This window comes from Doryrhamphus excisus, linkage group LG4 (genome assembly GCF_037039965.1).
Source record: "Doryrhamphus excisus strain RoL-2023G ecotype Guam linkage group LG4, RoL_Dexc_Guam_v1.1, whole genome shotgun sequence".
In the NCBI taxonomy this organism is placed as follows: domain Eukaryota; kingdom Metazoa; phylum Chordata; class Actinopteri; order Syngnathiformes; family Syngnathidae; genus Doryrhamphus; species Doryrhamphus excisus.
Genome location: NC_136360.1, coordinates 12,343,052 through 12,356,997, shown reverse-complemented (window position 1 = coordinate 12,356,997; position 13,946 = coordinate 12,343,052). Strand labels below are relative to the sequence as shown.

General features: G+C 41.9%; 1 protein-coding gene across 8 annotated transcripts; it reads left to right on the top strand.

Moving 5' to 3' along the window:
- Positions 1-2,314: 2,314 nt before the first annotated feature.
- Positions 2,315-13,418, top strand: brdt (bromodomain, testis-specific). 8 transcript variants are annotated; one of them, XM_078790209.1, is made up of 20 exons: positions 2,315-2,447; positions 3,761-3,891; positions 5,745-5,998; positions 6,064-6,201; positions 6,287-6,413; positions 6,916-7,040; positions 8,376-8,717; positions 8,781-8,909; positions 9,185-9,364; positions 9,966-10,141; positions 10,231-10,502; positions 10,593-10,706; positions 10,864-10,977; positions 11,112-11,164; positions 11,238-11,400; positions 11,528-11,598; positions 11,738-11,923; positions 12,145-12,329; positions 12,480-12,693; positions 12,769-13,417. In XM_078790209.1, exons 3-20 carry the CDS (start codon positions 5,807-5,809, stop codon positions 12,832-12,834), a joined length of 2,847 nt encoding a protein of 948 aa, XP_078646335.1. In that variant the 5' UTR covers positions 2,315-2,447; positions 3,761-3,891; positions 5,745-5,806; the 3' UTR covers positions 12,835-13,417. The 8 variants fall into 8 exon arrangements, with proteins under 8 accessions (XP_078646335.1, XP_078646338.1, XP_078646340.1 ...); XM_058073907.2 differs by lacking the exon at positions 2,315-2,447 and adding an exon at positions 2,566-2,732 and having other exon boundaries at positions 6,919-7,040; positions 12,769-13,418; XM_058073906.2 differs by lacking the exon at positions 2,315-2,447 and adding an exon at positions 2,566-2,732.
- The last annotated feature ends 528 nt before the right edge of the window (positions 13,419-13,946 follow it).

The window sequence follows — 13,946 nt, the reverse complement described above, 5'->3', positions numbered from 1 at the left end:
AAAGTAAACACAAAGTTGTAATTAAAAAAATGTTCAAAAGCAAAATGGGGAAAAAGACTAATTTCAATCAAAGTTCATACTAATAATTGACTTTTAAAACAAGGCTTGGATGCATTTTTTTTTCTTTAAATATATTTAACTTCTTAGCATATCCACATGGACCAACACTAACTCTGCTACACTACTTAAATTGCCTGTACCCTAAACAAGCCTTTTATGGTGGCCACAATTTGATCCTGGAGCAGATTATTTTTTGCATAGTTTTTATGGAAGAAGGAGAGCCTTACTGTGACTTTTAAACAGACCCAGACAACGTCTCGGTGGCAGGAAAGATGAGATGACTTTCATTGTTGTCAAATGCTCCTGTAGGCCTTTCCTGTTCCTAAATCAAAACGGAGACGCAGCTGAGACGTGGACTTCCTACTCTGTGCATTTAAAAACCGAAGCACATGCCGGCGAAATACCTTAGACAGTTTTTAAAACTCCTCCTCAGCAAACATGGTCCTGTCAAAGAAATCCAGCCTGTTTACAAAAACCTTGCTGAAGTCTTCTAGAAACCTCTAATGCCCTGCAAGAGACTACAAGTAAATCAAAGATCTGATAAAGTATTGGGACCTCTGGTTGGTTATCTCACTGATTAGGAGCTTTATATTTAGTACAGGAGGCCGTCCAGTATTTACTCACAAATTCTTAGGCAATGCTTTCCTCCTGATACCCATCACTCAGGTTGACTTTTACTGAATTGACTTCCTGTCTTTGTGGAGCCAACACGTTCTCAACATGGCCACATTCAAGTCTAATTAACTCCATCTGACAATCTGAATCACCACCCATTCCTCTTCCTCCCTCAGTTTTCCTGCTGCTGCTTCTCATAGCAGTGCTGCTCTCTCAACTAATACGTGTCATTTGGTACACTGCCACTGCACACGTGTAATTCATCTAACTGTGTATTTATGATTGGTGACCTCAGCCAAGTATTACCAATGATGCTATCTACATATCACAAAATATATTTGGTCACCACTTTTTTATGACTAGTAAATACATATATGTGGTATTATACATCCCATTATAGTCTGTGAGAATTCATTTGGAGACATTTGTGATTGCTATAATTAGTACTACCTATATATAAAAGTACTACATAGGTTTTACTGTCGTTTTTGTACATTTCTACATGTACGTAAATGTATGTATTAAAAACATCTGTGGTCGTCATCTGTGTTAAATTCTAGTGGTCTTCACTCTTCGCAGTATTTGTTGCCAATAATTATAGTCAAAAGTGGATTGAACGTGCCTTAATGCAAAGGAACTTCAATGGCGCCATCTCGTGGATAAAATGAGAATGTATATGAAAAGTGACAGTTCACTTTGATATGGATCAATTGTTAGGTGATACGTGTTTTATACAGGTCTTTGGCACTCTGGAAAAAACGTTTAAGATTCTAAAGAGATTTCATTTGCTGGCCCCAAATATTTAAAGAGGACGAGTGAATGTCACGTCATAAAGAGAAAACACGTAACTAAATGTGTTTGTCGGAGCAAGACAACTTAACGCAGTACTGACCAATAACAATAGTTGAAAGTAATTGGTAATTAGTAATTAGTAATTAGTAATTAATTAGTAATTAGTAATTAATTAATCTGCATTGTATGTTTTTGCCATGTTATACACCGCCAACGTTATTTAGATGATAAAGTGTCAAATTCATACAAACGCGACAGCCACACGATGGACATTGCCAGTGAGTATGAATGATTTCAACTCATAATTGTATAAAATGTGTACTTGAGTACCATTTCTGCCCATTGTTGACACATTGGGCAACCATGTTTTGTGACGTCAGGTGTGGAAGCCATCTTTGTTGAGGTCCGAAATTGTGGGGTTCAGGGGGCATTTGGGGAATTGTTTACAGAAGTTGCACTTGCTTTTTACATTCATTTTACTCCTCAGGACTTTGTCATTTTCGTTCAATTGAGATGTTGTTGCGGTTGTTGTGTACGCTACGATGAAGAGCCTATCCATACAAAAGGCACGATTAATTTTCCATTGTTTTGTTGACATGATGTGTGTAGTTCATGGCCCGTGGTAATTTCATTATATCATGCTACTCTAAACACTTAATACTTGCTGTGCGGATGTTATTGGGTATCAAATGAGAAACCATATTTACTGTGGCCCTTTCTGCATGTAGGGAAAGTTCTGAATTATCATATCCTAGCCCTACGTATTGACGCATCTCACATGCTACTGTGTGAAAAAAACACGAGTATCGGTTTTTCCCATTGTGCAACTGAACGTGAAGGCATTAGCTCCGCCCTGTCTGGCGTTGTTGATGTGCTACAGCGACCAGTCTTCACTCAGTCAGTGCACTGTAGCTGGTCAACCTCTGCTGCATTCCCACCTCATTTGCTTGCGGACTGTGACTACCTCTCTTGGACGTCTGGTGATGGTTTGTTTTGGCTTTCACTTTGGCTATACATGTTCTAGCGTATTCTTTTGGTTTTGAACAACAACACACACGCGTAGCCAACGGCCCATTTAAAAAGTGGCGCGTGAAATTGACCAATTGGGTTTAAAGAGCTGACCTGTAGAAGAAGAAGTTTGAACTCATTGACAAAATCTGACCAATCAGTCGTAGAGCCAGCAGCACGGGTGTATAAATCTGGCAAGGTTTCTGTTAGCACATCAGCCGCTGAGGGGATGGTTGCAGGAGTCTGTGCCGTGTAAGGTAATAGTAGCATGATAATCTTTGTTGAGCATTCTCAGCCCATAGCAGAAAGCTTACGTTAACCCAGCAGTTGCAAACGTTAGTTTGTCGTTAGCTAGGGTAAACTGAGGTGAGTGGTCACCAGCATACAGCAGTTGTGGTCACTTTATGTAAAGAAATAATATATTATATGATAATGTTATGTATGTGACAATATACCCTAAACGGTGCTGATCTTTATTGTAATGTCGGTATGTACGTATAACGTTTGCCCTCTCGCCGATGAAAGTATAGTATGATTAGCAACGCTAACCGTTGTAAATTAACTACTGACATAACGTCACTAGCGCGGATTTGAAGTGAACGTTAAGTGCAACTGCTGTGCAATGTGCTATACGAGCGTATTTGTAAAAAAAAAAAGTGGAAGTAAAGCTAAATTTGGTTTGAAGTTGTAATGGTCGATGCTAGCTAATCGGCAGAATTAGCTTCGGTAGGCGGAGCTTTGGCTTCACGTGTAGGCATGAGTCAAGGCCATGCAGTTGACGAAAAATGCATTTGAATCATGAAGTGGGCATTTCTTCTGTTAATATGACACAGAGTACTATATAATGGATAAGTGACGTTTTATTACGCTTTAATATAAAACGTTGTTCAGACATTCTAGAACAGTGATCACCAACCTATGTGTGACTTTTTACAATTTTTGCTGTTTTTAATTTTTTAAATTTTGTTTCTGCAGTGACAAATGAACCAGATCTTCGGCGTGGTCGTAGGGCCCTATGATTACTGTGTTAACGGAATCTCCTGTTAAATGCGGAAATGCATTTTGTGCGGCATGGCCTCACAAACACTAACCAGCCCCCGCCTAATCCAAACATGTTGAGGCGGTGACCAGAAACGTTGGCTAAGTTGGCTAAAAAACATTAAAACTCTTACTTGTCACTCGGCCTGTCAGGATAATCAAATCGATTCATCAAACAATAAATAAAAACAAAGTCGATAATTTTGCTTGTTTGTTTTCCTCATTCTTTTCTCTGTGTACAACACAGGCCGGATGACACGAGGGTTCACTCTGCATCTTTTTGGCCGTGTTGGTTCCCTATTGGAATGAACGAAGAGAGTAAACCCTCCTCTCATCCATTCATCCTCTTTGTCCCAGCAGGTGGATGCGGGGCTGCTGGTGAGTTGATAAAGAAGTCCACCAGATTAGCATGAGCACAAGTTAGCGTTGTGAGATAACTTGAATATTCATGACAGCACAAAAGCGGTAGTTTCTAAGACAAATGCCACAACACCAGTATGGCATTGGTGTATTTCAACAGAATGAACAGGGTGAGCGCATGAACACCGACAAACTGATACTGCTACAGCTGGAGGTGCAGCAGAGCCTTTGTTGAGTGGAATTTTTGCTAAAAGAGACTTCATTTTATTTTCACTGGGGTTTTTCCTTTTTTTGTTTAATTTATTATGTTTATTTTATTTAAAAGGTTTTGACATTCCACCTACAATGGTAAATACAATGGAATTAAAGCTTCTTTTCTTTGGTACGATGTACTTGAATTACTATGCCATATATTTAATGGAAAAAAGGTCTCAAAAAATGTTTATCGACAATGATTTGTTGGGCAAATCAGTAAATCCAGTAAAATGTATTGTGACAGGCCTACTTGTCACCAAGCGTGAGAGAGCTTGGTTAGCTTAGTTAAGCGGCGCATGCTAATGTGGCTTTGCGTGCCACTCAGGCAGTAGGAGTTGTGCTTTTGTGCTTGATAATATAACCCCCTGACTTCACGCAAGCTGTGTGTGAAATGGGGACGAGGCACTTTGTTAGCTATCTCACTTAGTAACAATCAAAACATATTTTCAACACACCTCACTTTTCCGTTTTTCCAAAATAAAAGCGGCACATGTACTGTGCAGTAGTGGTAATAAAATAAGGGTTATAAAAATGGCTTGCATTAATAGATCTGTTAAGATTGCATCTGCAACTGTGTCTTCTTAAACCACAGACACAGATATTGTTGAGGATTTTGTAGCAATGAAAAGTTAGCAAAGCTACATCTGTTTCTCAAGTACTGATGTATTGCATGAATGCATGAATGTAAGGATCTTTGCATAACTGTAATTATATTCACTGACACAAGAAGCGCACGATCTATGATGATAAAATAAAAAGTAATATGGATTTTTTTGGGGGGGGGAATAATTTCAAATAATTAAAAATAAAAATAATTTAAATTAAAATGGAATCGGGCTTGTGGCGTCTGCTCTATGAGCAAACTACAAGTGCATTTGGATTAGTGTTGCGATGGTGGTTGAGGACAGAGGGTCTTGTCAGTGTTACAACAGTCAGCCTCAACACGTTTTTTGCAAACCCATAGAGTTATTACAGTAGTTTACAATAAATACTGTGCACAGGCACATTACTGTGGTCTGTCACTTCCTCTCTCCCACTCTCTCAACCTGTGAAGGCTTGCAGGGCTACGTGAGCTAGTGAGCGTGTGCTGGTAACAGGTTTAGGGGATTGGGCTCCTGGCTGGAGTTTGGCGGTTGTGTGCCTGGCGAGTGGTGAGACGTCGATCAACGGGTTGGTGACCCCTGTTGTAGATTATTCGAGACAATTCAAAACATTTTTTTTTTTTGCAAACTAGTGTACCATTTTAAAAAGGCCAACAGAGAAACAAGTCGCAAATTTCTCTAAATTACTTAAATAACACCAAATAACCTCAAATTAAGATATATGGAGTGGGTCTCCCACAACAAGCAAGAGGCAAGTTACAAACGTAACAAGATGAACATCCATAGCTGAACACTTGCAAGGGGTCGGTACGGCACAGAAAAACAATAACTACTAAAATATGGAGTTGATTTTGTGCTTAAAAATCTTGATATTTTAATAATATTGGTATACAGTATCACCCAGGCCTACTTACGCATATAAAAAGTCATAGGAGAAGCAAAAGTCGTGTGCAAATAGAATCCTAATTGTACCAGCCTTAGTGTGTCCTCACACTCTGTTGATTTCCTGTTCAGGTCGGCATGTGATGGTTTAGCGAGAGACCAGTGTCCCCTTTCAATGGTGTTTGAGTGGCGTCATGTCAGGCATGGAGGTCTGTCCCACGGTGAGCCAAAACCCGCCTCCACCGGAGGTGGTGAACCCGAGGAGGCCAGGACGTGTGACCAACCAGCTGCAGTACTTGGAGAAGGTGCTGCTCAAAGTTCTGTGGAAGCATCAGTTCTCATGGCCGTTCCGCCAGCCCGTTGACGCCGTCACGCTGAGGCTGCCCGTAAGTAGTCCTAATCCACCCACCCTATAGGACTTTTGTTCTCACGCTTTTTGCTTCTTTTCTAGGATTATTACACAATTATTCAAAAGCCGATGGATATGGGCACCATTAAGATGCGCCTCCAGAACAAATATTACTGGAAAGCACTGGAGTGCATACAAGACTTTAACACCATGTTCACTAACTGCTATGTGTACAACAAGGTAAGACCTGTCTACATGCTGCACAAATTAGGACGACAAGTCTGCTGTTTAGTTTCCTAATGAGGCGCACACCTCATCTCCTCAGCCTGGAGACGACATTGTTTTCATGGCCCAGACACTGGAGAAGCTTTTTCTGTTCGAAGTTTCCAAAATGCCTAAGGACGAATGTGAAGTTGCAACGGAACCAGCAAAAGGGAAGAAGACCAATACTGGTAAATTACTCTAAATTAAAATGTTATGTTTGGGTTTTTTTGTTGTTTTTGCAACTAAAATGCTGCGACCTTCACCCAACATCACTGAAAGAAATTACACAGTTTTAAGGGTCCATTGTATGCAGTGTGGGTGAACATGACAAAACCTGCAGTTTGTCAACTTAATTCAGTGTTGCAGCAGCTAAATGTGATGCAGTTCAGTGTTTCCTAACAGGGCTTAAATCCAACTGTGCTTCAGATATCTCTTAAAGCAGTAGAATGCTCACATGGGCAATGACTGACTGACCAGTGATTTTCAGTGACATGATAGAAAGTAAGCATTTGAGCACACATGCAGAAGTCATGCTTTCAAAATAAAGGTTTCAACATTCGAGTCTCTGCTTAAACATGAAGGTACCTTTATATAATAGGTAGCACCAAATGGATATACAGTAAACACAGCAGTGTGGGAAACACTGCAGTTACATAGACAGTGCTTTTATTCTTTCTGCTTCCTGTCCAGTAGGTGCGTTCAATGCAAGACCCCTGGTGTCAGAGGTCATCCTTCAGCAGACTGTGACAGTCATCCCGTCTGATGCCCATCACCCTGTGTCACCCATCCAAATCTCCACTCAAATGGATGAAACGGTAAGTAGTAAATGATACAATAAAATGTACTGATACAAGTCCATACAGTTGACCCTTGCCACTTTGCTCTTCGTATTTCACGGCTTCACTCTATCACGATCTCTCAGAATATATTAATAAATAACCACTGAGTACGTTTACATGCAGTCTGTGTGTTTTTTTGTTTGTTTATTTATTTATTTTTTTGTCACGCATGTACTGTAAATGGTTACTCCGAATGTTTCAGAAGCCGGAATATATACCTCAACCCCAATATTGACTGCATGTAAACATATCGATTGTTTTATGGTTGACTAAGACCTGTTATTAGTCAAAATATATACATATGTGTGTGTAATTAGAGCTGTCAAATGATTGTATTTTTTATCAGATTTATCACAGTTTTAAACTAATTAATCGTAATCACCATTTGTAACTGTCTGCCAAGTTTTACTGTAATTAATAGAACTATAAATGATGATATATACTGTGTGTATGTATTAAGCGCTCTAAATGAACTGAATAGGTAAAGCTAAAATACACCACAAGTCTATTTGTCCAACATTAGTCTTTTTAATAGCTTTAAAGCGTGTTGTTATGAGCAATGTGGGATAAAGGCATACTGCAAATGAGAAGAAATCATCAGTATGAGCTTAAATTCACTCATCTAATGTGCATATGATGATGTCACCAAGCTCAGAAATGGTCAGATCCATAGTCTTCTTTTCCCTCTCATGCTAACGCAGCCATCATCATCATTTACAGCTGAATTTTGAGCTGCCTACACTATATAAGTGCTGTGCATTCTGCCATGACTGTCCCTATAGTCATGTTTGTTTTTTTACACCCTCGCTCCGCACCCACCACCATAACGGTATTTTGACCAACGTTGCTACACGCACCATACGTTGTCGAGTAGAAACATGTGAATCCTTGGTGTCAGTTTCCGTGTGACTGCATGAGGACGCTCCACTGTGCCTCATGCTATTTGCTCAACTATGACATCTGACCCGAGGCGTGCTTAATATAAAGCGCATGTGTTAATTAGGACCCCAAAATTTAACGCAATTAATGAAGTGAATTAGTTGCCACCGTTAATACGTTATATAATATACACACACACCACGGGAAGTAATGTAAAGAACAGAAAGTTTAAAACAACAAGAAGGAACTCTCCCAATGCTAAAATTGGAGTCTAGAATATATCTTTTCTCATATATTTACTACAGTTTAGCAGTTTCATGTTTAAAAGGCTCTAATAATGATAAACGTATTTAGAAGGTTCAAACTCTATTTACTTGTGTAGTCTTGCCCAGAGATTACTCATCTTACTGATGGCATTTGATGTTTTTTCAGATAAAAAAGGGTATTAAGAGAAAACTGGACCCCACCCCTGCAGCAGTGATGAGCAGCATGCCGTCCGCTGTTAACGACCTGCCACCATCCTGTACACTGTTGGCGAGGCGTGGCAGCGGGAGGCCCATCAAAGTGCCAAAGAAAGACCTTCCCGCCTTCGAGGACAAGAAGGCCAGACTGTCTGAGCAGCTGCGGCACTGCGACGCCGTCTTGAAGGAGATGCTGTCCAAGAGACACTACGCCTACGCGTGGCCATTCTATACCCCCGTGGATGCCGTGGCTCTGGCCCTGCACGACTACCATGACATCATCAAGCAGCCCATGGACCTGAGCACCGTAAAGGTAAAGATGTCTGCTCAATATCAACACCAATGTCCTACTGACCAAACCATTTTGATTCAACAGAAAAAAATGGACCAGCGAGAGTACTTGACTGCCAAGGAGTTTGCCGCCGACGTAAGGCTAATGTTCTCCAACTGCTACAAGTACAATCCTCCTGCCCATGAGGTCGTCTACATGGCCCGAAAACTTCAGGTAGACTTTTGGATTGGCTTACTTGCCAAACAGGTCGTATTTCCATTGGCATACTTAATGTAAATATATTAATAGAGTATAACATGTTGAGAGACAAATGTCATCACATCAGGTGACATTTCCTGTCAGTGTGTAGTATCCATCACATTTTTGTTTCCTTACATCCAGCTGTCTCTCTCAGTGCCCCTTTTTTCTAATCCTGTTGAAGAACAAGAAGAGCATCATTCTTTTTTTTTTTTATTTTATTTTTTTTAAACGTGTCAACATTTGACCAGGAGGTTTTTGAGGCTCGCTACGCAAAGCTTCCACAGGAGCCACTCCGGCAGGTGGTGTCCAAAAGCGACCGAGTGGGAAGTCTGTCCACCGCGGGGAGTTCTTCCAAGAGTGAAAGTTCCTCAGACGAGGAAAGTTCATCAGAGGGGGTCGCCACACAGCTTGCCAACCTGGAAGAGCAGGTTGGTGTCAGGTAGATGTCAGGCATATTTGTGTTTTGTAGTGACATAAAAGATGCCTTTGGATTATATTCTATTTTAGGTGTGTACAACATACATTTTGTTTGTTTAGAGCAGTATTTTATATATAGTATAAACAAGACTCTGTTACAGCGTGCGACAGTGGCAGAATACACTGTCTGCTCAATATTGGCTGCACTAATATCAGTGCTGTGACTTTATGACCATCATTAAGCATAAAGATGGTATTCTAACTTCCACCCAGATCTTGTAAGAAAAACAAACAGGTGGTGGATCGACAATGTACTGCAAAAACACTAAACCACATCAAAATATCAGAACTGTCCTCACTGCATGCAGCCATCCTCCTCGCCCTGCACTGACACACACACAGTAAGGACTATTTCATATCCGACATTTGTTCTGTGACTTTTGGTATGGATTTTGTTCTCAAAGTATAATTTGACATAAAATGTGTCATATGAATGAAACTCATTTGGAACTCAAGAACCACCCGTGTGGGGAAAAAGTATGCTTCTATATCAGGTGGCATACATTGTGGTTGTCCACCACCTTGCATTTCTCATTCATTCGTGCGTTCTAGTTGAAAGCAGTCAGTGACCAGCTGAGGAGACTCACGCAGGATCCTCTGATGAAACCCAAGAAGAAAGACAAGTTGAGAAAGGAAAAGAGATCCAAAGAAAAGCACATCACTGCACTCAAAGACAAATCCTTGAAATATAAAAACATTGGCGAGAAACACGGCAAAAGCTCTTCTTGGTGAGTACGGTTGAACCCTTTAAGCTCATCTTACAAGTAGAAATTTTGGTGCTGATGCCTGTTCTTTGTGTGTGTGTGCGCGTGTGTAGTCATGGCAACACTATTCCCAGAGTAGCCATGGAGTGCAGAGCTGAGACGGTGCCTTTGACGCCCCAGGGGAAGAAGCATCCCAAGAAGGACGCTCTACCTGCGGACAAACTGGGCAAGCTGGTGAGCGTCATCAAAGCTGGTCAGGCCGCTTTGGCTGATGCCGCCTCCAAGGAGTTTGAAATCGATGTTGTGAAGATCAAGCCAGCGGCACACAGGGACCTGCAGAGGTTTGCAACCGCCTGCCGAAGGAAGTGCGACAAGACAGAGAGCAGTAAGTCCCGCGCCCACCCGCCCCCAGGCAACGATCAACACCTTGTGGGGAATGAAAGGGAATTCTCTGGATGTATGTGCATGTCTGTAGGGAAAAAGCAAGAGAAACACATGGTAGTGATGCATTGTGGGAAGGGGAAGGACACTGGCAGATGCGAGACGCTCGCAAAGCAACAACCGGCAGTGAAGAAAAAAAAAGCAGCAGGTGAGAGAAAAAGATGTGACACACTCTTTTCATGCATGAACCACAATAGATTCCTATAGTAATATGGGCGGGGGCAGTGATTAAGGACATTAGAAAATGGTCCAAAATGAAGGTGCCAGTCAAACCACTCAACCTGAATTGTTGGCGTCTTCTCCAGCCAAAGTGTCACCTGACTTCAGCTGTCCGTCTCAGCTGAGCAGCAGCAGCAGCTCGTCATCAACTTCTTGCAGCAGCAGCAGCTCATCCTCTTCTGACAGCGGCCGTTCTCCTGGTGAGCTTCTCTACTCCTCTGCAGCTTCAACATGACAACGTTTTTTTACTTTATTTGCATTTTAACCTCTGGTTTGTTGTCATAACATACAGTGACTTTTTTCTGACCCAGTGACACAAACAACTATCTTGCAGTGCCCAAAATGAAGAAGAGCGCCAAAGGGTGGTGTCAAAAGCCAAATAAAAAGGTAAACGTCTCCTGTGGATGTTGACCCGTTGACCCTTAGCGAGGATGCCAACGAGCTGCTTGTCACGCTGCAGGCTGCCAGTGGCAAGCAGACCCAGGGGGGGCGCTGTTTCCCCTCCTCCGGTGTCAGCCCATGTCATCCCGCTCCAGCTGTCTCGCTAACGCAGACCGGACGCCAGGCCGCACGGTCTCAAGGCGAGCCGTGGCGTACCGGCGGGATGACACTGCCGCCTCCAGGTAACTAATCCTGTTCTCATCCGTTATTTTTGTTATTAGCAGTAAAGCAATGATAGTGAGCAAAAATGGTAGTTACCTCAGAGAAAGTGCCATCAGCCAGAATAATCATGGTGTCACCTGTCAACAGACCTCGCCACACTTTTGTCCCCAATGACGTCACCTGACTCACTGCTGGACTGGACCGCTTCCAGATTTGAGGTGATGCCCTCAAACATGCTCAGTCTTATCACATCAAAAACACACATGAACATTAACCAATGGTCTGAACGTCTGACCGCCACATCCACATGCACCACCTTTCTCGTGTGTGCTAATGATGTAACTTTGTTTGTTTCAGATCTCCATGCTGTCCCCTCTGAAGGACAGTCCACAGCAAGCCAAATACGAGACAGCGTCCAGTAAGTCAGCAGAGGACGCTGACATGATGCCACAATTTCTTTCCAACACAAAACAAAGCACGGAAAATGGCCCCGACATTGGAGTGGCTGATGTACTGTCTCTACCGGAAAAGGGGCAGAAAAAGGTCAGTTTCTCCAGTAGAGATATTGTATTATATTATTGCTTGCTTAGCTATTGTGGCAGCAGATTTTTACAGGAAATGGACCACATTTTTCATGCTTACTATTCAGGTTGGGATTCTCTGGTTTGGGTTTGTCTTCTGCTTTTGAGGGGAGGGGGGCACAGCACTATTGGCTATCACCGTGATGTCTCATTGTGTTTGTTTTTTTAATAAATTTTTTTAAGGACATTGTTCTGAAAAACGCTGACTCATGGGCTCGACTGGTGAGGCAGGCCGCTGGCCCCCCAACAGCCATCAAGTCATCCAAGGAGAGCTTTGAGCACTTCCGAAAGGCCGCCATGGAGAAGGAAGAGCGCGAGAAGGCGCTGAAGAAGAAACAGCTGAAGGAGAACGAGCTTCCTGAACAGAGGTAATATTAGCAAGTTGATGCAGAACAAACTCAGCCTTTACTAAGTTAATAGTACTCACTTTTGATACGTATTCATTTCACCATATGTTGATTTTTTTTTGTGCCTGTGGTTTGTTGTCATGTATTAGCAATCTTCATTTCTCCTTTCAGCTTTTTAGGCCAAACAGATAAAAGTCTTCCATTGTGCAAAGAAGACGTTCCCTTTCCAGAGACAGTCTTCACCGAGACAGCGCCACACACGCCCACACACGGCGAGCAGCCGACATCTCCTGTGGAAACCCGGCTTGGGACAGCACAGGTCCCCGTGTGTCGAGAGCGGGAACTGGCCCGAAAGAAGGAGCAGGAGCGTCGCAGACGGGAGACCGTGAGTGTCTTTTGTCATATATCTCTGTCCCCAAGCGATGTTTGTTTTTTCTTTATTTCTATCTTTCTTTTGTAGCTGTCATGCATAGACATGACCATGCAGCAGGACATCATGACCACCTTTGAGCTTAACCTTGACTAAAAGGAAAGAAAACACTGACTAACTTGAAAAACGTGCCTTGAACGTGCCTGGAAGGAGACTAATGCGTCTCTGGGAGTATGGAGCCATGTTGAACGTCTTGAACACTTATATTACCCGATGAATGTCTGCACTGCTACACTTTTGAGAATGGCCTGAAACTGTATTTCACGTCTCAGGAAGTGCTCAGACGAGCTGTCCCACTGCTGGAAGCCAGCTGGAATTTAGTTGTCTTATGGCATTTTGTCGCCATGTTTGTGTTAAAAAAAAAAAACAAAAAAAAACGTGCACGCATTTGTCATTTTGTTTATGAAGAAAATGATCACTATTTTCCAAAGATCCTTTCTTAGCCACTGTGTACTCTTCTACAATCTCCGCACTTTACATCTTCTGTATGTTCCACTTTGGATATGTTCAAAACAAGAGTTTTTCTTTGGCTTGTTCGTTTTTTTTACTGAAAATAAAAGATATTTTCACAAAGCAATCATTGCCTTTGCATGGCCTTGTAGGCTGAATTTCCTCACAAGCCATCAATTGAAAGCAAGCAAGTTGACTCATTTATAAAGAATATACAGTGCAAGCTACGAATGCCATTGCAATTTGTAGAGGGGGGAAAGTGATGATAACCATAGAACAGGAACTGGAACTGCTGATGTTAAAATGTAGTCCACATGTTTGTGTTCTGGCCAGTAGACATTGTTAAAATAAAAATTCCAGGTACGGGTGAGTATGAAAGTTTTGTTTCACTCAAAAGCAATTAATTTTTTTTAATGCTTGTTTGACAGTTAACATTTTTAACTGGTCTCCAGCGAGCCTCCCTCTCCACTTCCTTAAACACCTTCTCATGCATCAAAGGGTGAAAAGTTTCATTTCTGTTTTATGTATGCCAGAGTTTGCCCTAGAATCGAATATTGGGGGGGGTTGTAGTCCAAACCTGGATCGTGTTCCACCTTAGTGCTGTAAAGCTTATTTTTCCATGCAGCACACACTTTAACCACAGGAGGGCGCTTGTGGCAACATTCTTGGTTTGTTTTGTTATAATGGCACGTTTTCCATTCCAAATTTGGATTGACCTCTGCAATCAAGTTTTTTTTTAATTTGTCAATTTGAACGTG